Source organism: Myodes glareolus, chromosome 7, assembly GCF_982192425.1.
Source record: "Myodes glareolus chromosome 7, mMyoGla1.1, whole genome shotgun sequence".
In the NCBI taxonomy this organism is placed as follows: Eukaryota; Metazoa; Chordata; class Mammalia; order Rodentia; family Cricetidae; genus Myodes; species Myodes glareolus.
In genome coordinates, this window is record NC_142032.1 from 102,724,919 (window position 1) to 102,750,994 (window position 26,076).

Sequence of the window (26,076 nt, forward strand, 5' to 3'; positions counted from 1 at the left end):
AGGTGCTGGGACGCAGCAGGGCAGACGGCTTCTGTGGTCACCTTGCCAAGGATGCAGCCCTCAGTCTCATCAGTGACATTAGACAAACCCAAGCCGAAGGACTCTTTAAAAACGTCAAGCAAGACTGCAGAGGAACAAGGACATGGAAAGAAAAGGCAATGTGGGGTTTCTGGGAGGAGCAGGCGGCAGTGTGCGTTTCCCGGCCCTGGTCTGGTCATGACCCACGCTGAGTGAAGTAGGAGAGGCCGACTGAAAGGTTTCAGAGTTTCACCTTCTTTTGAGGGAGGGGGGGAGGAGAATTTTCTAAGTCTAAACCATTTCAAAATAAAAAAGAGATTACAATTATTGAGGTAGAGATCAGCAGGCTGCCTGAGTAGCGGGTGGCCCCACCCAGAGTTGGGAACTCATGCTCTGGCTGACCATTGTCACGACATTCTTCTATGACCACGGCACTGACTTCAGCCCTATCGCTGCACCCAGGTAGACAGGAGGCCTCTACCCAAACCCTGCAGGAAACAGTGCCAACTGGTGGCTTCTGCCAGGTCTGCTGTACCCTGCCTAGCTGGGCTGAAACACACACGATGTGCTGTCCACAGTGGACAGCCACGCTGAGTTATCAGCTTATTCCTGACTCACCTGGCCGGGACAGCAGCTAAGAGACACACAGCTTTCCAGTACCTGCACTGCCAGCCTGCTCAATAAGCTCCTCTCAGAGCTGAGTTTGGTCATCAGAGACCACAGTCCCATCCCAGAGGATGGCAGGAACCACTCAGGCCTACGGGTGCCCTACCCTGGCTTAGTCATAAGGCTTGACGCCTGGGTGGGCGTGATGGAGAGCTCCGGACTTGGGGAAGAGACAGCGCAGGAGGAACTAGAGACACCCGTGCTTGGAGCCCCTCCCCCAGCCCACGGGGTACCATGCGGATGAGCTGCATCAGCACAAGCAGAGGAGCACAACACGGCTGGCCCTGTCTTCTTCCAGCCACACTTGGCTTCTGTTGCCACGCTTCTGATCTTATGGTAACATGTTCCTGTTCTACTGAAGACGTGGAATGGAGTCCGCACTGAAGTGCAGACCAGGCCTTCCTGTTCCTCGCTTGGAGATCATAACAGACTATGAACCTCACAACCAAGAAGGCAGGAGAGGGCGCTGGGCCTTGGGTAGGCATGAGGGGACGGTAGGTCAGTTGCCATGTCACAGCAAGGGGTCTTTATTAGATGGTCAGGGTACATACAGGCAGGTGGATGCTAGATGGTGTAGCACACCTTTTCAGGGTGGAGTGGTGCCCGGATGTCCAGTTTGCGGGTCTTGCTGTCCTTATCAATGATCTCCAGACGCAGTGTGGGCGGACGCTTCTCAGCCTCAGGTGAAGGCAGGTCAGGGCTCTTGAGAAGGTGCTTGTCTGAGTCCTCCACGGTGATGCGCAGGGTGCAGCCTCCTGGCAGTAGGTCCTGCTCATAGGCTGCTGCCAGCTGGTTTACCACACGGCGCTCTACCTGCAGGTGGAGGAAGGCGATAGGCCCATCACTGCCTTAGCCTGCATCTGACCTGTAGCTTCAGCAAGGAGCTGGCCTCTATGGCTTACTGTATGGGCAAGTCACAAACCTCAGAGCCAGGTCCTTCTAATGAGGATTCATACCTATTCACCCTGCTTAGAGATTAGTGTTTTGTTTTGTTTTTGAGAAAGGGTTTCTCTCTGTAGCCCTGGATGTCCTGGAATTTGCTCTGTAGACCAGGCTGGCCTTGAACTCAGAGATCTGCTTGCCTCGGCCTCCCTTGCCTCTGCCTCCCAAGTGCTGAGATTAAAGGCGTGCACCACCACCACCTGACTAGAGACTAGTCTGAATTGATCATTTTTTATTTTTAGTTCTGAAAGGGCTTCTGTTCACTGTTGGTATGGATAATTTCAGGGAGACCAGCTGAGCATGAAAGTTGAGTCTGGGGATGCTGGGGAGGAAGGTGTAGAGGTTCCGTGTTTGTCTCAGGCCTCTGTGCTCACCTCATGCTTGATGGAGCGGGCACCATAGTGGACGTTGTAGCCATCAACCAGCACATCTGCCACCTCGCGGTCCCACAGTAGTGTGATGTTGTGTCTCTGCTTGGCCTGAGGTAGGTCAGAGAGAGGACTGTCCTCATGCTGCCCAGTGCCTTCTAGCTCTAGGCACAGTGGTCCGAAGGGGCCTTGAGACTGTGCCCCCAGGACCACTGGCTCCGCACCACCTTTAAGGACAGGCTCCAGATATCTTATCCCCACCCATAGGCAGTCAGCTCTCTCTTACTCTCTTGGCCCAGAAGTTCAGTTCCTTGTTGACCAACTGGATAAGCTCTGAGTGGCAAAAAGGGAGGAAGTAGACAATCTCATTGATCCGACCCAGAAACTCGTCTCTCCGGAAGTGAGCCTGCAGAGACAGTAAAGGGTAGAGGCACTCAGTGATAGTGGGGAGGTTTCTGGACCAATGGGGGAGATAGGGACTTCCATATTTCTAGAGTGGTTCCTTGTCCCCAAGCCCCAGCAGGAAGCCAAAAGAAAAACTCACTTTCAGAATGGGACGGATCACATTCTCCTTGAAGTTCTTTGAGATGGTGATCTTGTCACTAATCTGGACATCCCCTGTGAAGACAGATCATAAAGTACACATCCATCACACTCAGGACCTCTGGGGCTGCGTTGGCCCCATGTAGCCATAGTCTGAGGTCCTGGGCCGTGTCTTGAGCACCTCAGCTAACTTCTGAGGCCCTTTGGTTTACAGATGCCACAAACCACTAACTCCGGTTTGGTTGGGTTGGGGCAGAAGACAGCTCTGATCCAGCAAAGAGGCTTACAGGCGCTTCCAGAGGAGAAAGGCAGAAGCGGCCTCTCTCTGATGACATCTCCATGACCCTTGTATGTCACTTCCCTAATTTCTGACTTGTTGAGTATGTATCTCCATGGTCCCTACCTAGGGCTGGGGGGTGGGTCTGAAGCCATCCTGTAAACTGTTGGGCTTGGGCTTTACTGAGGGTGGGGAACTATCTCCTGTCCCCCCACTCTCTGGGATGATGCCTACTTTCTATTCTAAGGGTTTCAATTCCATCTCTGCCCCAGATATGCCTGTGGTCAGACACCTCCCCGGATAGCCCAGGCCACACATCATACCAAGGTTTTCGGCAATTCGATTTCGGCTCATCTCCAAAGCTTCCTGCCTCAGCTGTAGTGCATGCTGGGCGATCTCATCACTGGCTACATTGGAAGTCATGATGAAGATGGCATCCTTGCAGTCAATGGTCTTCCCCTTGCCATCTGTCAGGCGGCCCTGGTAAGGATGAAGCTGGTAGCTGGGTAGGCTCCATCAGACAGCTGTTCCCCAAATCCCTCTGCTGCTGCCTCCCACTCTAAGCTCTCTGGGCATATGACTCACATCCTGACAATGGCTTTACCGACTGAGGCCTCCAGGTGAGGTGCCCTCCAGGTGATGGTTAGACAGCTGTTATTCCTGTGGCTAATGACATCTGGTAAAGTCAGACAGTTCTTTTTTTTTTTTTTTTACATCTTTTATTTCTTGTTTTTAAGGCAACATGTAGCTCTGACTATTCTGGAACTCACCAAGCTGACCTCAGATTTACAGAGATCCATTTGCTTCTGCCTTCCAAGTCCTGGGATTAAAGATGTGTGCCACTGTACCTGGATTTTTTTTGATATATAGTGTTCACTATGCACGTGTGGGTGCCAACAGAGGTCAAAAGAGGGCACTAGATCCTTTGGAGTTGGAGATACAGGTAGCTGTGAGCCAGATGAAATGGCTGCTAGGAACTGAAAAGCAAGCACTCTTAGTCATTGCCTGCCTGTCTGCCTGTCTGTCCGTCCGTCCGCCCATCTACCTACCTACCTACCTACCTACCTACCTACCTACCTACCTATCATTTAATGACAGGGTCCCATGTAGGCATGCCTAGCTTCATACTTATTGATTATGTAGTTGACGATGAACTCGAACTCTTGATGCTCCTGCCTCCCTTTCCCTAGTGCTGGGATTACAGGTGTAGGCCACCATATTCAGCTTATCTTTGGAGCTGTCCTCCATCCTGGCAAGGAGGAATAGATGGCGAGGTTCCTCTAAACACTTTAGGAATTTTTTTGAATTTTCAGTTCTTTCCAGAAGTGACATTGAGGAAGCCATCTCTCCTAGAGGCAGGTACACCAAAGAATAGGAAAAGGAGCAAAGAGAAGAAACAGGAATCAAAGTACAGGATTCTGGAAGTAGTCGGGTGAAGGGAGGAGAGGCCCGGTCAGACAGCGAACCTCAAGTCATCCGTACGCTAACAATGGGCAGTTGTGACAGCGGTGGCAGGGGTGCACACAGCCAAGGGCACTGTCACCGCAGTGTTCTACTCCATCCAGGAGCCCTGGGGAGAGGCCAGGCTGTTCATCACTGTCCAGGGTCAGTACCTGCCCAGGCGTCCAGCACTCTGAGCCTCATGCCCTCCTCACTGACAAGAGCGAGGGAGAGGGAGACGGCGGGCTCCTGCTCCAGCCTGAACCTGGCACCATGCTTTCCCCTTCCCTGATGGCACCAGAATGATTCAGAGACAGTCTTTGCTTCTACAGTCTGCGCACTGGCAAGGGAAGCAGGGTCAGTCCTTGGGCTCCATGCTCTTGCCCCAGTTCACCAGCTCTAAGATTAACGGAAAAGTCAGTGGGGAAAAGTTAGAACTTGGAGCCAAGTCTGTGTGCTTATATGACATGGCCAAGCATGCGCACACGGAACTTCACTTTGTGTGCTCCACACTGGCTCTTCAAGCCCATCTTTGAGGACTGGGTTCATGCACTGCTGTCCTGGAACTAGCAATAACCCAGCAGCAATTTCAATGTGAGAGACCAAAGCTCTGCTCATAACTGGGCCTCAGGATGGTTCCAGGTGGGCCAGGGGAGCAGGTGCAGTGCACAACTTTCAGCACTCACACCTCAGTTTTCTTGGCAATTAAGATGTGTTCCAAAAATGAAACTGTCATTGTCAGCTATCCTGGCTGGGGTGCAAATCTTGCCTCAGGCTTATGGACTACCTGTCTTCTCAGCCAGTACTTAGGGTTAGAATCATTATGAACCCAATGGTCCAGGGTTTTCTGGGACTTTTATGCGGGCTATAACGCTGTGTAGAAGGAGCAGTGGGCTGCATTCCCGCCCGGATCCCGGCTAGCTTACCCCCGAAATAATCACACGGAAAATGTACTCATTTAAACACTGCCTGGCCCATTAATTCTAACCTCTTATTGGCTAACTCTTACATATTCTTTTAACCCATTTCTAATAATCTGTATCACCACTTGACTGTGGCTTACCGGCATGAGTTTAACCAGCATTCATCTTGGAGAGGAGCTTCATGGCGTCTGCCTGACTCTGCTTTCTTTCTCCTAGCATCCTGTTCCATCTACTCCACCTACCTAAGGGCTGGCCTATCAAAAGGCCAAGGCAGTTTCTTTATTTAACCAATGAAAGTAAAACACTGACAGAAGGCCCACCTACTCCAGCGCTGTATCCATGGGAGATAAGCCAAGTATTCATGGTGCTTTGGTAACCACCATAGAATTCCTGATTTTCTCAGGGCAGGCTTGGGAGGACGGGCCTGGTATGGTTCCAGGAACTTCCATCACCCCAAAGTCTGACTCACGCCCCCAACTGCTGCACTTGTTACTTTCCCTGAACATAGCTCCCACCTCAGGCATCCTGTCCACTCAGCTCATCATTAACACCACAGGCTGTGCCCGCTGCTCTGCACGATGCCTCATGACTAAAGACAAGAGCTACACTCTGTGGACTGCCTATCACTCTAGTGAGTCTGATTCCCTCCCTGAACCTTCTCTGACTCGTGCTAGGCTCACAGTTTAATCCCTCACTGTTCCCGTGCCACAGAACCCTGCTGAGATGGACGTGGCATCCCTTTTGAGGCCTCTGTTAGCCTCTGTGCTGAAGAAATCATGAATTGTAGCTTTTGGCCAGAGTGTCCCTAAATTCTGGAGTAGCTATGGCTGGTTCACAGGCATCACATCTTAGCCTCTGCGACTCCCCAGGTGTCCTCTTCCTACATGTGAGATCTCTATCTGTTGCTTGGTCTGCAGATATTCTTGCTTCAGCTCATGGCTCAGCTCTGGGAAGAAATTGGCTCATGTGGACACCACTCTCTCCCCACAGGCAAACGTCTAGAGCTTTCTGCATCCCACGGAAGCTGCTGTAGGCCAGGCTGCTGCAGCTGCAGATGGATTCTTTAGCACACGTGCACACATGCCAAGGACGGAACCCAGGACCTGCAGCATCCAGGCCAGTCTGAGGCCCCTTCTAGCTGTGTGTCTTTGGCTACCTCATCTGTGCTCCCCACCTGACGGCACTGGTGAAGAGCTGCAGACCCCTGGGGCTTTGGGGGTATCAACTTTCTCCTTTGAGCCCTTCTCTGCATCTACCTCATAAGCTCTTGGGGGGCAAAGACAGGAGGGCCTGGGTTTGAAGCCAAGTTCCAGGATAGCCAAGACTACACTGAGAAACCCTGTCTCAAAAACCAAAAATTACAGTTAGCCCACAGCGTGTTTGCTGGCGTGGAGGGCTGGTGAAGGGCCGAAGGGCACCAGCTGAAGCCCCGCCCTCAACAAGCATAGCTGCTGACTGCAGCTCCGCTCAGTGGGATGGAGGGCATCACAAACTAGCAGATTGGGCTCTGTGCTAGAGCAAGAAATTAGCATCAGTTTCCTAAAAGGCCTTTAGTGCAGCCCTGTGGCAGGACAGGGGCAGACTGGCCTGCCCATCCGGCACGGAGTGTTTGCCGTTCCCCAGGTGTGCTGTCGTCTTCCTGGCCAGCTGGCCTGCAGAGGACAAGGGCCAGTCACACGAATGTACTCGGCCTGTTGGTGGGAAGGCGGTTGCAGCTGGTGGGGAGGGACATGTGGAGCCTGTGACTTGGTCCTAAATTGTTAATTGCTCTTGGAGCCTCTTCCTGTGCCTCATGGGACATGGGAAGCAAAGCTGGGGGAACCAAAGACCAAAGTGACCCCATCTGGCACACGATGCCAGCTCGTACAGCTCTTAGCACCTCCACTCAGTTCGTGGTCCTCACCATCTCCTGATAGGGCAGGGACCCTGAAACGGGGTCTCCCTTCTCGAGGAGACAGGCACAGGAAGTGTCGGCTGGGATCACAGTACCCACAGACCCCGTGTTCACAGAAGCTCCGTCGCTGTGCACTTACCGGCTACACTGTCTCTGAACTTTGGTATTTTTGCTGTAAAAAATGAGCTAATTTCTTCCTGGTTATCACAGTAACCAGCAAAGACACCTGTAAATCTTTACTAGAGGTACACGTCAAATGCACCAAGAAAAGCAAGTTCTTGCCGGGCAGTGGTGGCACACACCTTTAATCTTGGGAAGATTAAAGCACTTGGGAAGCAGAGGCAGGCTGATCTCTATGAGTTCAAGATCAGCCTGGTCTATGGGAGCTAGTTCCAGGATAGGCTCCAAAGCTACAGAGAAACTCTGTCTCAAAAAAAAAAAAACAACCAAAAAACAAAATACAAGTTCTTATTTCTAGCTCACCCTGACTAGTGGAAGGACCGCCCCCTCTGTAAGGACATGGGCACTACAGACACCAGCAACACCATTTCATACAAATAATGTGGCTGTCATTTTAAAAGAACTAGTGCAGACCCAGAAAACTGGTTCAGCAGTTAAGAGCACTGGCTACCTATCCAGAGGACCTAGGTTTGATTCCCAGAACCCACATAGTAATTACTACCTGTAACTTCTGATGTCCTCTTCTGGTCTCTGTGGGTAACACATATACAAATACACACACACACACACACACACACACACACACACGCACACACATACGCACACACACGCACACACATACACACACACGCACACACAAACACACACACACACGCACACACATACACACACACGCACACACAAACACACACGCACACGCACATACACACACGCACACACACACATACACACACGCACACGCACACACATACACACACACATATACACGCACGCACGCACACACACACACACACACACACACACACACACACAACACTGCAATCTCCAATCTCCTTGTTTGTCACTGCTATCTAGAGATGAGCTGTGATGATTATAAAGTCGGTCAGGAGCAGGGCTAGACCTAAACTTCCCGTTTCCCTCACCCCTATCCATGGCACCTCTGGAAGGCAGCTTGGGAGCCATGAAATCTAGTTGGTTTCCTTTCAAGTGCCTCACTTGGGCCTGCCCAGAGAGGAGATAGAGTCACATTGCCCAAGTAACTAGGTATACACCGGCAGAGAGAGCAGTAAACAGAGGATCAACCAGACAGGCTCTGGGCCCTAGGCTCCTGTTGCCTGCAACCCCCATTAATGCTGTGTCCCTACTATTCACCTTGGCCTAGTCTGCTTTTACCTCATCAAACAGCTGCAGCATAATGGTGAGCACATCTGGATGGGCCTTGTCCACCTCATCGAAAAGGACAACTGCGTTGGGGCACTGTTTCAGCTTCTTGGTCAGCTGGCCACCCTCTTCATGTCCGATGTAGCCTGGTGGAGAGCCAATAAACTTGGCTACCTGGTGTAGGGCAAAAACATGTTAGGAAAGTCTTTCTCTCTTTTATTTCGGATGGGGTTTCTCTGTATAGCCTTGGATGTCCCAGAACTCGCTCTATAGACCAGACTCTGAGGACCAAACTCGAACTCAGAGATCCACCTGCTTCTGCCTCCTGAGTGCTGGGATTAAAGGCGTGCGCCACCACCGCCTGGCTTCTTTTTGTGTTCTTAGCCTACAATATGGGGCCAGTGTGGGAAAATGGCTGCATGCAGTATCAACAGGACCAGTTTCTTTCAGAACAAATGGCCCTCATAGCCACACCTCCCTGAGACTGTCTCACCTCATGTCGCTCCTGGAACTCAGACATGTCGAGCCGGATGAAGCCCTGCATGGAAAAACGCAGGAGATGTGTCAATGTGAGACAGGAGGAGGGGAAGGGCCCAGGCCAGAGCCCTCAACTATCCTAGGCCTTTAGGCCATAGTAGCTTGAGATGTCTGCCATCCCAAGTGCACTTTCTGCTTTTGCCGCCTTCTCTGGTCACTCACTCTCCCTCCTGACACCTTCATTTTCTACCTTAGCAAGGCCAGATCACATCTCTGCCTTTTGAAATATGGTTCACCATGTCCCTTCCCCCAGGTAGCTTCTATTGGTCTCCCCCTCCCACATTCCTCTACACGCGCTCAGAACTGACGTCCTCATCTTTGAGTACAGCCAGCAGGCACGGTCAGGTCAGCAGCACCAGTGAAGATGAAGGACTGGGCTCCATAGCTCCTGGACTTTGCAAGGCTGTGGGAGGCCTATGGCACAAGCTGTCATTTTCATTTCTTTCCCCTTGGGTATCTATGATGACCCTGCAGGTCTCCTCTCTCCACCATGGGCATGTGGTTCAGAAAGTAGCCCTTTAGGGAGAAGGCCACTGTTAGTGCCAGGAAAGAGATGCTAGGGCATGTGATTTGGCAGAGGTAGAGAACCCCTTCCTTGTCATGGGTACCTGGCTATTGAAAACTTCTGCTCCCCTCTCTTCCCCTAACTCTTATAGAAAGAGAATAAATACTCTTATTCTTATAGAATGTAGAGTACTGCTGCTCCCAGGAGCTGAGGGCACATGGCAGCAGTACACTCAGGAGATGGCATGCACTGCTGTATTCTAGCCAGGACACCATCCAGGCAGGCACTCAGCAAGTAATTTGAGTTAATCTGTCCTGTCACTGTACATAGGTTCAGGCTATGGGGAGGTGCTCAGACCCAGCGCTGTCACTGACTGTGGCTTTAGCCCTTAAGCCAGTCTCTCCCTGGGCAACACTAAGCTCCTGACTCCTCAATCACTTGGGGTCTAAGCAGAGACCTAAGCCACTACGAAGGAAAGGTCTTAGAAAGAATATTATTAAGGCTATGTGGGGTGGGGACTGCTCTCAGTTCATGGGGCAAGAGCAACATTTCCAAGAGTATCTCAGCTAATTCACAGAAGCTTCTTGAAAGGTGCAGAGTGCTGACCGAGAGAGCAAAAATCTGGAAGAGAGATGGACACACTTCTGATGATAACAGTTCACATCTGCTAGGCTTGCTACCTGCCTGGCAATGTCCGGAGGAAGCTACTATATGCCTTAGAAGTATAAGCCTGTGGTAAGCAGCAAACGAAGGTCAGGCAGGCTTTGCTGTTAAGTTTTTAATTATGACAAGTACTGCCCTTCATTTCCTCCTCATCCAACCAGCTGGGTTCTCAGAGGTTGGTGCTCAGAAGGGCCGTCACAGGGTCCAGAAGGTACAGAGCAGTGGTTCCTATGCCAAGTGTTCTCACCCCAGTTACTCTTGAGTGTATTTCAGAGTCTTGCTAAGTAGCTTGGACAAGTTTTTGGGCTTAATATTCTTGGCTAGAATCTTTCTGGTTACATTGTAACACCCCCCTCCCCGGTTTCTCTGTGTAGCAGTTCTGGCTGTCCTGGAACTAGCTTTAAACTGGCCCTGAACTCATGGAAAACTGCCTGCCTCTGCCTCCTGAGTGCTGAGACTAAAGGTGTGCTCCACCACTGCCTGCTTGGTGACATGTGACTTTAACCTGGTGCTGTGTACACAGTGAGATAACTGCAACCAAGGGCTCATCCAACATGTACTGGCTGCACTCTGGGTGACAGTAACGCGCGGTCACCATCTGCCATCACTGCCCCAGTGATCTAGTGGGCTATGGAGCATTACGGAACAGTCTCAGCCAGTTCCACAGGGGAGGAGACCAAATACCAGTTCTCACCCTGTAACCACACAGACACTAACACTCAAAAGTCTTTTGTGCTCCAGTACCTGACCTTATGATGACATCACAGGACAAAAGGTTCTTTCTCAAGGATTATTAACTCTGATGAGAGCTAACAAGGCTGTCCAGCCGGGGAGAATTAGTGCAGAAGCCAAGGGAAGGAAAGTCAACAAGCGCACAAGTGGACTTGCTACCAATGTACAGCTACAAACAATGCCTTGTGAGGCGGTGAGGCACTAGCATCTCTTCACAAACCAGTAAAACGAGGAGCAGAGAGGCAGGCCAGTGCTCGGTTCAGTTCATGAGCTCCTGCCTGTGATGAGCCATGTGACACAGGGCTCAAACCTAACACTTTTTGCTTTATGGAGTGTCCAGGAGGTGCCAGGAACACTGGTTAGTCAGCTTACAGTCCAGGGTTCTCTTCAAACACAAATGTTCCGTGGACAGACAATGTCTGTGTAAACACATTCTGTAATGAGTTGGCCCAGGGGGCTGCACAGATAAGGGGTTTTACAGAAGAATCATCTGGGATTTAGTAAGTGTTTGGGAGGGGGCTGTTATGTACCTCATTTTCCTTTGTGAAACATTTAAACAGTTTAAATCCTCACCCCAGAGCAGCAGAGAACAATGGTTCAGCGGAAGGCTGAACTCCGGGTTCACGCCTCTACTCCAGGGCTTCAGTTTTCTCAACTAAAAAGCAGATCTAAGTCAGCACTGTGCTAAGCTCCTCACAGGATCAAGTGAGGCACACAGCAGACGACACTGCTGGGGACAGGAGAAAGGTGACGCTCAGCACAACCTCAGACCAGAGCTGGAGAGTTCTGCCCTGAGACAAGAGAGCTGATGCTGCAGAGAAGGGGTTACCTAGGGCCAGGAGAAGACAACTGGAACTCGAGTCAAGGGTCCCTGACCTTGGTGCACCACAGATCACTGTCAAATAGCAGGTATAGGCAGGACACAGGGATACTTTCATTCCCAGGAGGCATGGACTGATGGAAGACACCATCCCACTCGTGGGACACCCTGAATGGGAGTAAACTCTGTCTCCTATTTAGATGCTCCGCCTAAAAAGTACCCGAATCACCAGTCTTCTACTATAGAGCCCCTCCTTTCTACAACAGCAAATCAGCAGATACTCTCCTATTTCCAGTGTGTATGAAGATATATTAAGACAGCATGGATAAAGAGATTATAATTTGTAATTAAATATTAACCTTTCTGATAGTATTAAAATTAAGCCACTCAGAATTCTTCATTCCTAATCAGGTGGTTCCTGCCCGTAACTGTATCTTTCCTAATAGTCTTGTAGTTTATGGCCCTTTCCAGAGTGCTAATTGTTTCAATCGCTGCCAACCTGATGAACTGTCTAAAGCTGCTATTTCGGTTGGAGAACATCAGCACGCCACACACTTCTAGCCTGCCTGGCTGGCTGTGGGTCTGCAGTGGGCCCGGCAGAGACGAAGGCTTACATTTTTCTGCTAGCTGATCCACAGGAGATGCCCACACAGCCTGGCTCCAAGGATCCTCAGAGAGGTGGCAAGGGAGCAGGGGCCACAAGGGAATAAAGTTCAGGACTTGATTGCTGGGCTACTTGGCTGGAAAGGGCCTAAGCAACTCTTCTTTGCATCTGGAGGGTGGGGAAGTAAGTGGGGAGATGTTCACGAAACCAGGCAAGCGCATTGAAGTCTTGGGCAACCTCTTGGAAAAGGGAAACTGAGCCTTCATGTTGGGAAGATATTTAGCTTTCACTGAGTATTTTATACTGCCACCAAGGACTGATTTTTTCAAAAGCATCCCCTGTCACGCAAGGCCTTTAAAAGCCAGGTGTGGATAAATGGAGCTGGGAATGGCTCTTTGCTGGGGAGAGTCCACGGCTCGCAGCTACAAGAAGGAGCAGTGGCAGTCCCAGTTGAGGGCACATGCTAGATAGAGATGCAGCAGACACTAACGATTCCTACTTGTTTCCTCCAGTACCTCCCGAGGTTCCAGTAGCACAGCCCTACCTGACTGGAGCACTGAGCTAGCCTGAGCTCCTGCAGACAGAGGCCTCAACATAATACACACTATTAGCTGTGAGTACAGCCAGCAAAATGGACCAGGTGCTCAGCTACATGTGGATGAAATCTCCTCTACTTCTCCTAAGAGTCCTAACTCAGGCAGGCTAAGGATGACCATTTTGATTTCACAGCTGCAGAAACTGCGACATGAAGAGATGAATTCCAGGAGCCAGTCCTGGTGAGAACTGAGGCCTGTTTATGGGGCCGGGGCCAGCTCTTTGGCTGCTGTTTAGATTTCAGGACAACAGTCACGAACGGCAAGGTTTCCCTGGCTTGTAGACTAGACCTTGGTCTTAATTCCTTACCTTTTTGGCATCTTTGTGCATATACTTGGCAGTCTGCTTGGCCAGTTCGGTTTTCCCTAGAAATAAGAGGATGAGGTGGATCAGGCCCAGGCAATGGTCTTTGGCGTGAAAGGATACTAGGACCATGAGTGGTGGCGCACATCTTTGATCCCAGCACTCAGGATGCAGAGGCAGAAGGATCTACATAGTGAGTTCCAGGACAGTTAGGGCTATTTCTTAAAAAGTTAAAAAGAACACTAGGAATACATGGACCCTGACAAGTACTCCTATGGATAGGGAGCTGAGATTCAGAAGCTCTCCCAAAATTAGTCACCCAGAAAATGAATGGTGATGTTGGGACCACAATGGAAGTCAGGACTGTCTCCTAATTGTCCTGTGATGGACCCAAGGGCTTTTCTCTGTAGCAGCACCCTCAGAGTGGGGACAGGCAGGAGGACTCATAAGCCAACTTAACCTGTGGAGCTCAGCACAAACCGCATCTCTTCTTGAGTGCCCTGCTTATTGTCTCTTGCTCTGCATCTCTTGTGCAACTCAGGATGCAGCTACTCAGCTAGATCCTGAAACCTCGAGCCAAGGAATGGCTGAGGAAGACAGAGTACTTCCCACAGGCTCCATAGATCTTGTGGCAAAATGGGATCTTGAAAGGGCTATCTAGAATGATGTTAAGCCACTATGTGGGTACAAAGGGCTTCATGATCAGGGATATCAACTTTTTGGGATCTGAGGAGAGTCAGATCCATGAAGTTGCTGGGAGGGGAAGAGGTAGTGGATAGACTATGAGACACCCATCGAGACCACGGGACGGGTAGAGGAAAGGCAGAGAATTATCTCAGAGGGTACAGTCTAGCTGACTACTAGAATCGGTTGTGCTGTGCACTGTGCACAGTTTTCCTGAGTCTCCCAAAGGTAAGCTGACTTAGGTACAGCTCATGTGCCAGGCAATGAAGGTGGTTCAGTTGTCCCCAAAGGGAGCCCCTGGGGATGCACAGTATGTGCGCCAGGGATAACAGGACCCAGTGGTCTGGTGCACCAAGTAAATTCACCCTTGAACCATGACAGGGGAAGGAGTAGTAAGTCCAGCTCTTGGTAATATGGAACATGATTAAGAAGCCCAGGTCTTCTTTTCTGGGTAGCTCTGTAGTCTGGGCAATTGATTCTGGAGTTTCTCTAGCTCTTCTGCCCTGGTGGCTGGCTGATCTGCCTGTGATTACCTATTCCAGATGATCCCAAGAAGAGGAAGACCAGAGGGTGCTCCTCATCGTACCAGCCATTCTCCTTCCTCCGGATCGCTACGGCCAAACACACAACACGGGATGGGGAGGGAGACAGATAAATCAATGACACAAAAGGCAGGATAATTATCACTAAGTATACAATATGTTTTACTGCTCTGTGCCCACTCAAAGTCCTCACTACCATTAGTGCTGCCTAATCTGATTAGCTGGCAAGGTCCCTAGAGACACCTAATCAGGTTAGCATGGATTTGGAAAGCTGCCCAGAGCAGATTTCGGATAAAGTTTTCCAGGATGAGCACTCAGCGTTGCTAGGGAAACCGAGAGGCGGGTGGATGGTGAATGGAGGTGAAGGGGGTGGGGGACTGGTGAAGGAGAATCTGAGAGGAATGTTAACTCTCGCTGGTCACCCCTCTATCACTTGGGGAAGTAGAGGGAAGATTTTATGGTGATGTCTAAGGACCCAGGGAGGTGCAAGATTTGGGCCATTTCCCATTGGGGGAAACCAATGTCTGCTCTGTTGTGATTTAAGAAGTGGAAACAGCCAAAAGCATTTCTGGGGCCAATCAAGGGTAGTGTAGAGCTTGGGGTCCATCTCTGCTACCCCTGGAAGGCTGGGGGTGAGGAGGGGGCAGATCTGTGCTAAGTCCTCGAGGCTCTTCTTCAAGAGGAAACACGTGGTCAGGGGCTATGCATGAGGAAACACGTGGTCAGGGGCTATGCATGAGGAAATACGTGGTCAGGGGCTGTGCATGAGGAAACATGTGGTCAGGGGCTATGCATGAGGAAACACGTGGTCAGGGGCTATGCATGAGGAAATACGTGGTCAGGGGCTATGCATGAGGAAACACGTGGTCAGGGGCTATGCATGAGGAAATACGTGGTCAGGGGCTATGCATGAGGAAACACGTGGTCAGGGGCTATGCATGAGGAAACACGTGGTCAGGGCTATGCATGAAGAAACACGTGGTCAGGGCTATGCATGAAGAAACTGAATCTCAGTACGGAGTGGGAGAATCAGGCTTCAGGTGGGGCAAGGCAGGACCGTAATAAGAGTATTCTATTGAACACTAGGTACAACTGGAAACATATTTATTCAAGACCCACAAAACACTGAAGGAAAAGGATTTTTAACTCCATTATCTGGATCAGGAAACAGAAAGATGGATAAAGACTTGTTTAAGTCATACAAGAGTTGCTTCTTTCCCAAAACTTGTCTTTATTAAAAAAAAAAAATTCCAATACAGCTGCTGTAAGAAGTGAGATGGAATTGGGCTGCACTAACAGAAACACTGTGGTCAGGAGCAGGAAGAGGACACAAGAGGACAGAGCACTGTCAGGGTCTGCAGATGAACAGTGCGTCTGTTCTGGTCCCCAGAGTGTCAGATGTCAGAGCACAAGGCCTGGGATGTGCCTGCCAATCTTGAGGAGTCAAGCTCCCAAGTGTCATGCAGTTCAGTTTCAAAGCAGCTGCAGAACTGATGACAGATCTCGGGGGCTGACAGGATCTGCAGAGGTGGCTGGCACCAAGTGAGGTGGGCAGGGGATGATGACATGAACATAAGGGATGGGTAGGAGCCAACTGAGTCTGGACAACCTTTCTAAGGCTTTCAGGCCCATGCTTCTTCACCTTCCAGAAACAGATGGAAGCCGTGCAAACCCATGGAATCCAGACTAGCACCTGTGCTGCCAGGAGCTGCTCCTGGAGAAGGGCCGGGGGAAACGGCCTGATTGCTCCCCTGGGCTGGCATCTGGATCTGCGCTAACTGGCTGCTTGGGACTGTCTGAGGGGCTGGTCAGGAATACTCAGAGACCTCGTGGGCCTGAACCCAGGGCTAAAGGGGGAAACCCCAAGCCTGCCTGAGTGCCAAGCCCTTGTGCCAACAGAAACATGGAACTAGGGTTGAGGGTATTTGGGGACAGGTCCAGGTAGTAGAACGAAAGAAGACTCTGTGGATGCTATGTGTGAAAAAAAAAAAAAAAATATATATATATATATATATATATATATATATATATATATATAAATAAAGGCAGGGCTGAGAAAGGGTCAGCATTCTCCCAAAAGCTGGCAGAGATGAGAATCTGTGTTGAGAACAGAAGAAGCCTGGAGCAGGGTTAGGCTTTTTATATTTGGGGAGGCAGAAGGACCCAGCATCACTCAGACAGGTGGTATGGCCCCCTCAGGCAGGGTATCACATTTGTGAGGTTCTGCTCTTGACTGTTCTTTTGGGGTAGCGTCCTAGCCCATTGCGGGGCTGTGCAGCACAAGGAAAAAAAAAACTCACCATGGAGAATGTGGAATTGAATTACGCCTGGGGCCATCTTTCCCCTTCCTTTCTAATAATGCACCTGGGAGAGAGCTCTTTATAATGCCAGGCAGACTCCACTGCACAGCTGTCCCTGGTCAATTCTGCTAGACCCAGGGCATGAGTTTGGGGTGGGCCTGATCTGGGGTCCCTGTGAAACAGGCGAAATGCCAACCATTAAACAATTATAACTCTGGATATTTCTAATAATATTTGAAGAGAAAAACGGCCAAGCAGATGGAGTCCGACAGAATGAAAAATGAAGGCAGCCAGGAAAAACTGCAAAAGGCGAGAGCCCCAGGGTGTGTGTGGCTGGTTGGGTGGCTAAGGACTAAGGCTGGGGAGCCTGGAAAGAGGCCAGATGGAAACATCCACGTGGCCACAGTGCTGATGCTCCTTCCGCGGCTCAGCAAATGTGCAACTTACTTGGCTAGAGCTTTATAACTTGTAAAGAACCCCTGTGTCAGTAATGTCACATTTCCTCACTATGATTATATGGGGCAAGACGGGCAGGGAACTGGATTCCTGTTTTATAGGTGAGAACACACAGACACTGGGAAACCTGCTCAGGTTCACAGACCAGAACCTGACGAGCACACACTGTGTTAGGAGCACAGCAAAGGGAGGCAGTTCTCCTAGCCCTGACTCACTCTCCAAATTTTCTCTCTGTAGTCCTCCAACCCGGCACACTCAGTCATCCAGCACACTGTCCCCTGATCCTGTCTTTCCCACTGCTGGCTCTCTCCATAGTGCCGGGGGTGGGGGAAGAGGCTTCTCTAAGTTCCCACCATGTGCTTCTGCTCTTACAGGCCGTGCCAGTGCACATCCGCTTGTGCCCGTCCCTCCTAGACGCCTTTTCCTGGCTAGGGCACTTACTGTGAGGCCACTGAAGGATGCATCTGTACCAAGTCTTCAGGGTTAATTCCACCAAAATGGCCCTAGCCAATCGATTCTCTGGTGTGTATTCATTTACAGGGTGGTGTGGTAGAGATGAGTTAGGAGGAGCTAGCCTGGAGTCTTGTGCATGACTCAGTATCATATACTGTCAGCTCTGCACGAAGATGAAGCGCCTCAGTGGTCAGGGGAGCAGGAAGAAAAGCTGCGGAGAGGGCAGTGACTAGGGTGAGAGGAACGGGGGCCGCAGTGGGAGCAATGGTGGCACTCAGGGTTGGCATTTTACATTTTTCTATTTTTTATTTTCTTTCTTTCTTGTTTTTTACTTATTTATTTATGTTTTTTGAGACAAGAGTTTCTCTGTGTAGCCCTTTCTGTCTTGGAACTTGCTCTGTAGACCAGGCCTCAAACTCGAAGACATCCACCTGCCTCTGCCTCCCAAGTGCTGGGATTAAAGCTGTGCACCACCACGGACTGCTGTGGTGTCAGCATCTTCTTTGAGACAGGGTTTCTCCCTGTAGCCCTAGCTGTCCTAGAATTCATTTTGTAGACCAGGCTGGCTTTGAACTCACAAAGATTCACCTGCCTTTGCTTCATGAGTGCTGGGATTAAAGGCATGTGCCACTATGTCCAGCTAGTGTTAGCATTTTTAAATATCCTTCAATGGTATAAGAATCTTAAAACGTATGTATTGTCTCTGCTTCATACAGGAGGAAATTAAGGAACCAGACATGGGAAAACAATGTAAGGTGTTTTCTTCTACCAACTGTGTCCTTGTATCTGGGGGAGAAAGTGCCCCCACCTCAATCTGTTTTGGGGAGGCCGGTGCGAGATTCCTTGGGGATTTTTGCAACTAAGCCCTCATTGGTTTAATGGTTTAATGTTTGGTGACTAAATTAATTCTTGGTATTTCTGGGACTGTAAAAAGGAAGGCTGATTCTCCAATTTCCATTTTATAGAGGACAGTGTGGCTGGGAGAGACTCAGTTTTGCTGGTGGTTTCTGCCACTCTGGCGAAAGGCTTCTGGTCTCTTCTGAGCCCTTTAGGAGTCTTATGCATCCTTTTTGCAAACAAGCTTTGCCATTCACTTGGCATACACTGCTGAAGGAAGCACTGTCATGAAGACTGAGGGCTCCGGATGGGACGGTGTGCCGGGAGTACGGCGGAGCACCTGTGACTGGATGGGACGGTGTGCCGGGAGTACGGCGGAGCACCTGTGACCGGATGGGACGGTGTGCCGGGAGTATGGCGGAGCACCTGTGACCGGATGGGACGGTGTGCCGGGAGTACGGCGGAGCACCTGTGACCGGATGGGACGGTGTGCCGGGAGTATGGCGGAGCACCTGTGACTGGATGGGACGGTGTGCTGGGAGTATGGCGGAGCATCTGTGACCAGATGGCATTCATACTTGAGCACGAGGTAGAATAGGACATTCTAAGAAGGTATGTGAAAAAGCAAAGAGAAGAAAGAGCTACCTCCTCTCAGCTCAGGATTCTGCTTCCATTCAACTGAAGGTTCTGGGGCAGCCCGGGTGGCTGACTCATATTTCTTGATAATTCTTTTTATTTTTAAATTTATTTATTTATTTACATACAGGGTTTCTATGTGTGTATCTGGCTGTTCTGGAACTCACTCTGTAGACCAGGCTGGCCTCAAATTCATAGAGATCAGCCTGCCCCTGACTCCTTGAGTGCTGGGATTAAAGGCGTGCGGCACTATCACTTGGCTTAAATTTATTTTTATTTATGTGTGTATGCCATGTAGGCAAGTAGCTGAGGGTGTCAGACCCTTGAAGTTAGAATTACAGGCAGTTGTGAGTACTGGGAACTGAACTCAGGTCCTCTGTAAGAGCAGCCAGTGCTCTTAACTGGCAAGTCATTTGTCCAGCCCCTCCAGATAAGTTGTAAAGGTCTCATGTGAGAGGATTCCCAAAGTAACCCGAAAACACAGCTGTTCCATGTTGTGGCATCTTTCGTGGAACCAGCTCTCAGAGACGCTCATGGCTCAGAGTCCCCCTTGTGTCTCGGTATCAACATGGGCTCTGTCTTCATTCACCTTTGTACAGCTATGACCCAACCCTGGGAAATAGCTGACACAGGTGGTAGGTCCTGATCTTTGAGAAAAAGACACGCAACCCCAGGAGACAGCAAACCATCAAAGTGATGACAGCTGTTCCCAGGAAGCCCAGGGAAAGGGCCATACGTTCAGGGGAAAGCTGGAAGGCATGCCAGAGAAGGACATGTGGTCAGGCCCAGGTGCATGTGCAGATGTGCATTGCAGACGTGCTGTGGGTGCATGGAGTTGCACGTGGGAGTGCAGGGAATGCCGAGACTCCGCTGGGACCTGGGGGGGAATGTCCCTATACAGACACAGTTCCAAAGCTGCCAGGTATCTGCAGCAGCCCACTTAGGAGGTCAAAGGCCAAGGAGGATCACTGTAACTAATAGCCTTATGAGTGTTCCCCTCCAGGATGCTTGTGAGTTACTAGAGGGTAGCGGCTGTAGCTTCTCTTCTCTCCTCAGAGTAGTTGACAGGGGCAGACAAAGGGTCACAGCACATAAGTGAATTTTATAAACTGCTTTAGCACCTCCTTTTGAGTGGGAATGGATAACACAAACACGTCCTGGTCTCTTCTTACAAAGAGCCTGAAGTTTACTGCTACCCAACAGTTAGTCACTGGATCCCAGGGTGACAGAAGGTCAGAGGAAGAGCGTTAGGCAGAGAGGGCAGCAGTGACAGACTCAGAAAGGAAAGCAAAGGCAGGAGGGTGCCGTGGCTGGTGTGAGTGCTGCGGGCAGAGGCAGTGATGGAAGTGGCAGCAGCAACAGCAGTGGGTCCTGTGTGCCACACAGGACAATAAGGACCACCCAAAGGCTCAGCACGGGGGTGCTATTCAGATATGTTTCCTAAAGGTCACTCTGGTCCAGCAGGAACACTAGGGGAAGGAGAGGAGGCCACTGCATGGCCAGATAAGAGTATCACGATGTGATGGTTCACATTGTCAACTTGACATGTTTTAGATTCACCTAGGTGACAAGTCTCTGGGCATGTCTGTCAGGGATTTTCTAGATTAGGTTAACTGTGGTGGGAAAAGTCGCCCACCACAGTTAACCTAATCTATCGGTGGGTGGTACTATTTCACGAGCAGGGTCTCAGACTCAGTAACAAGGAGAGTGAACTAAGCACCAGCAATAACTGTTTGCTCTGTTACCAAGTGCCTGAAGCTCCTGTCACCATGGTTAGCCTGCTATTATGGACTGTATTCTTGAACTATGAATCCAAATAAAATCTTCCTTCTGTAGACCAGGTTGGCCTCAAACTCACAGAGATCTGCCTGTCTCTGTCTCCCAAATGCTGGTATAAAAGGCGTATGCAACCATCGACCCACTATGTTTCTTGTTAGGTATTTTATCACAGCAGTGAAATCAGTAAAAATTGTACAGGACAAGAAAGAGAGACTAGGTCTGAGAGCCACGGAGAGAAGGGAGGTGGAGCCAAGGAAATATTCTAAGAGGCTAGTGAATGGAGGCCTAGTTCTGAATATGCTCAGCAGACAGCCTTTCTGAGGTGAGAGGAACTTGTGCTGAGCTCCGAAGAAGTCCGCCATCTTCTATCACTTGACTGGGTTCTGGAAGGAGAAGCTCACTTTCCATGCCCATGTAGTCTGTATGACCTCATGGAACTGGTGACCCTGGCAGACAAGAGCAGCCTTGGGGGCCTGGTTTGCAGAACTGGTGCTTTAGCTCCTTCATTTGTAAGGCAGTAACTGTGCGCCAGCCTCGCTAGAAGCCCCGCAGCTGGGGATCACACTGATAAATTCACTGTATTACTTTGCACAAATCAATATCCCAGCACTTACCAGGGGTTGATGTGACCGAAATTGGTTTCAGCCAATTCGTGAGGGTAATAAATGGCCATTTATCAAATCAATTCATTCTGTAGGATTTTTCTAGCTGCCCATTCTCATGGTACCCATGGGGTGCCAGGCTCTGTGTCCATCCAGATGGTCCTTAACACACATACGACACTAGCTTGGAGAATCCAGAAATGCCTAAATGTCCTCTACATCTGCCCCATGTTCCTATGCCTGCTGGGGCTCTGAGGTGCCAGGGTCCTGGGTAGAAAGTGTCCCATGCTTTGACCAGGCTTGCAGCTACAGCCGCTAGGCTGCTTAGTCCTTCTTCCAGGAATCTAGAAGCTTCTAGGATCTGGTCACAGGAATGAACATGGGGTAGGACATTCTCAGTGTGGCTCCTCAGAAAGGCAGGTACACAGTAAGTGAAATAAAAAAAAAAAGCACAGCTCTGCACAACATAGGCCCCAAGGGTACTGTCTTGTGTAGAGTCACCAGAGCCATAGCAGGGACAGTCTATATACAATGGGGTATGGGGTGGGCCTTCCTGGCAGCCAGTTTACTGTGATCTCATGCAGAGTTCAGGACTGAGAGAGACTTTGAGGGGATGGAGTTCCCGGGGTACATATTCTAACAGTTCTTGGAGGTAGAGAGTAGATCACCCAGTCTGATGATGACATCAAGACAGGCAACAGAGGTCAGTTCAGTGCTGGGACTGGGAGCCCAGTTACAGGTGAAAGAAATCAGCTCCAGGCTTGATCTCAACCCAAGAAAACATCCTGAGGGCAGGGACTAGAGGGCTGGGTGGCATACAGAAAAACATGGGCCTCAATGGCAAGAAACATGATGCCAAAGAAGTCGAGGTACACAGAGGAAAGCAGCATCTCAGGACCCCTGTAAAATGGTGCTTCTGGGGGGTGTTTTAGCTTCTGAGCTTGAGGAGCCGCTGAGAGGTGAAGGTCAGAGGTCAGGAGAAAGTTGGCTGAATCATTGAGGGCAATGGTGTGTTCTGTTAGGCCTTCAGGTGAGACTTCTACCCCGTATGTGGCAGTTGGACATAGATGTGGTCACTTCTGACTGTTATAGGGGATGCCAGCTTTGGTCCCGAGGCTCTATTCATCTACTGAAGGAGTCGGGCCCCTGGTGAAAGGCTCATAAGCTTCCACGATACATGAGGATGATAGAGGTAAAAAGTTGGGCTCAACGTGTCTTGGGGTGACTGCCACCATTTTCTAATTACTCCCTAATGTGTCCCCAGAATGTCCCAAAGAGGGCAGCCTGGATTCCAGCCTGATGGCTCCTTTCTTAGTGTGCAGAGCCCGGTGAGTCCTGAACAGACACTGGGTAGTATGGAATGGGAGGAGATGCTTAGAACTAGAGGGGCCAGTTAGCAGGACTGGCAGAGACAATTTAGGATAGAGGGTTTTACATTCTGGTGGAGTGGCAGATAGCCTAAAGGGCCTATTCAAAACATAAAAACTAGATTCTGATTTCATAGGTGTAAACCAAGGCCTGAAACTGTGGTTGCTGGTGCAGATTCTCCTTGGAGAATCACTTGTATTGAGGGGAGACTTCACCACCCCCAATTAGTTTAGTCTGGCACAAGCAACTGCTTCCCTCCTCACCTGCCTCAAGTCACCCTGAAGCAGGCACAGGTTTGAGATTTAGAACAGAGGCCTTCAGTAGCACCCAGTGTACACATCTGTTGAGAGAGAACTTTGCTTGGCAGGGGCCCTTAGGATGGGAATGAGCCCTTCAGCAGTGGGAAAGAAGGCATTTCTTGAGATGTTTTCCGTAAGATCCGGCCATGCGACTGCTGGCAAACCAATCTCAAAGTTTGGGAGTGAGTTCTGGGATGGCTGGCATAGAGAAACTGAAGTCTCATTCTAGCTCAGCTACCACCCCTCTCTGAGTCTCAGACGTTTCACTTTAAAAGTCGGAGGTAGGCTAATGGACCAGATGATGACAAGAGTTGGATTCTAAGCCCAGGAAAGCAGCCTTGGGCAAATTTCTTAAATGCCGCACCATGTTCCTCTGTAAAACAGTATCTGAGGTGTCCATCTCATAGCATTACTAAAAGGACTAAATGACCTAAAATATGCCAAGAGCCTAAGACAATACCTGGTATACAGATGGTACTTAACAAATGATAACCCTAAATATAAACCACATCTCTCTGGTTTTGGGGCACCTCTGTACCTCTGTGGTGGAGCACAAGCTGCCCCGCCTCTCACCCACCCGCCCACCCGCCCAGGGCCGCGGACTCACCAGCACCCACGGTGGCAATGGCGCTCTCCTGGCCGATGATGTGCTCCTTCAGTCGCTGCTCCAGGGGGAAGCGGCGCCGCTCTTCTGCCTCACGCTTCCTCTGCTTCTCCATGTACTGGGGAGAAAAAGCAAAGGGTTCAGGAAGGCTGGCCTCTGCTCGCAGAGGAAAACTACAGATGCTGGGGCTCCAAGGGGCTCATGGCCACTGAGGGCTGGTCCAGACGATCCCTAGCCCACGGTTCAGGACAAGCAGGAGTGGCAGGGTCTATCCACAAATACTTCCTGGGCAGAACCAATCACTCTCCTCATGCTTTGACAGTGGTAAGTGCTTCCATCCATGACTGTACCTTCCACTGAAAATGCTACTGGAAGAGGTTTTGAATGTCTGTAAGCCTATCCTGACTCCACAGAGTGCTTCCTAACGGCAGGTTCTGAATGTCTGTAAGCCTATCCTATCCTGACTCCACAGAGTGCTTCCTAACGGCAGGTTCCAGCTGTTTCTGGCACGGACTCTGACCTAGCAGCAACATCTGGTGAGTATAAAAATTAATGTAAGGGTAGACACAAAAAGAGAATTAACAGCTAGATGGGATGGTGCAGACGTTCAGAAAAGGGGAATATACATAAATATGGACTGCTTGGGTGGGGGCTTTCTGGGACACAGGGCATTGGAAGAAGCTGGAGGACTGGTAACCAGGCAGAGGGTGCTGAGGGTGTGGGCCTGCTGGGGAATCATTTACTGAGGCAAAAATAGGCAGATCCTAAACTAAGAAGGAAATGCCAGGTCTTAAGTGGTCCTAGTAATATGGGCATCTTTCTTGGGAGAGAGTTGCCTAGGTAAGGCCCCATCACCGAAGTTGTGGTTGAAAATGTTCTTGCGGGCAGAGTGGATGAAAAATACCTGCTGCTTGGGTAGTGTTTTCCTGTTACAGTAGTGACCTTGACAGAAGTTAAAAAAAATAAATAGCAAACAATCCAATTTTGGCTGCTGCTATCAGTCTGTAACTGAAAGCTCCCATCAGTCCTTGGTTTCATATGGAGCAATAATTCGGCGCCGATCCCAGTGGAGTGACGCTTGCCGGCTGGAATCCAGAGTGTCACTGTGCAGCTCCCTCAGGCGCCACATACATCACCTGGCTCTGCCAGCTCCAGCCATATATCTGCCTCTTCCTCCTCCCTGCCCACAAGCCCATTCAGCACTCAGGCCCACTGGGCTGGGAGGTGCTGGTGACAAGACACACACATACACTACACTCGCTGGAATGGTGTCAACGTTGGACAGACCCTGAAGGAGCCTCAAGACGGACCTGGTGTGCCAGGATTACCCGGGCACACTTACACACTGCCATGTGCCAGGCACTGCACTCAGCACTTCATCCAGTGACTGAATGCTTAGAGTCACCTTCCGTGTGAAGGTGGGCTCCTCTTCTGGCGTACAGTGAACTCGTTATGTGGCAGAATGACCAAGCTTCTCTGTAGGCGGACGTGAACTCCAATGTCTAGTGACCTTATTTGAGCTAGTCTTCCTCCCAGGACCTTAGTTCCCTCACCAGAGCTGGAGATGGTGCTCACACCCACCCTGTAGGCGGCTTAAGGAGGAAATGAGATAAACACTTGGCAGAGCCTAGCATGCAGCAAATACGGTAGTCAGAGTGACTCAGATGTCTCTGAAATACCTACCCCTATGAAACATTTGAGCATATTTTTCTCTCTTCCCTTTCTTTTCCTTCTAGGAATGGGGATTGGGTCTATGGTTCTTGATCATGCTAGGCAAGCACCTTAACCCTGAGCTATGTGCCAGTCCTGGTCCTGAGCAAAGACTACTTTCCTTTACTCCATCTGGTAACTAACCGGCTAATCTGTTGTCTGTTTTTTGTTTTTGGCAGGGTGTGGGGTGAAAGTGGGAAATCAAGTTCGGGATTCCTTTCAATTAATTCAATCACAGGTAGAGGACCACAGACTGAAAGAAGAGGCGCTCTGGCTTAAGTGGAAGCTGGAACCAAGTCCATTTGGGTGTCCACTATCTGGGAACCCCAGTCTGCAGGTGCTGGCTCCACATCGTCCACTTCTCAAGATTCTTTGACAACGAGAACCAGCCAACTCTGGCCACCAGTTTTCCTTACATGGCATGGAATTCGGTCTCTGTGCATTTTCCATCTATGTAGCCTCATAGAACACACCTTTCCCCTTTGTGCCAGGCAATGCCTAATGAGACTTTTTATTCCACTTTGGTGAGTGAGGAATGACCATCGTGGTTCCCCAAGTATTCTTCCAACATGATGGGGTCATGGTTTTATGTTGCTTTAGAAGTGCCTTTACCCCTCTGGATGCCAGTGTGGCGAT

General features: G+C 50.1%; 1 protein-coding gene across 2 annotated transcripts in view; it reads right to left on the reverse strand.

Annotated features, from left to right (window-relative positions):
- Positions 1-1,183: 1,183 nt before the first annotated feature.
- Clpb (ClpB family mitochondrial disaggregase) overlaps positions 1,184-26,076 on the reverse strand; it is a 126,720-nt gene continuing 101,827 nt past the window's right edge. For both annotated transcript variants that reach the window (XM_087908649.1, XM_087908650.1), the window contains 10 exons: positions 23,734-23,848; positions 14,388-14,465; positions 13,177-13,232; positions 8,906-8,950; positions 8,425-8,586; positions 3,138-3,294; positions 2,539-2,612; positions 2,281-2,400; positions 2,001-2,105; positions 1,184-1,497 (listed from right to left, as the gene is read on the reverse strand). In XM_087908649.1, coding sequence (XP_087764775.1) covers positions 1,249-1,497; positions 2,001-2,105; positions 2,281-2,400; positions 2,539-2,612; positions 3,138-3,294; positions 8,425-8,586; positions 8,906-8,950; positions 13,177-13,232; positions 14,388-14,465; positions 23,734-23,848 — 1,161 coding nt within the window. In that variant the 3' untranslated portion in view covers positions 1,184-1,248. The remainder of the gene's footprint in view (positions 1,498-2,000; positions 2,106-2,280; positions 2,401-2,538; positions 2,613-3,137; positions 3,295-8,424; positions 8,587-8,905; positions 8,951-13,176; positions 13,233-14,387; positions 14,466-23,733; positions 23,849-26,076) is intronic.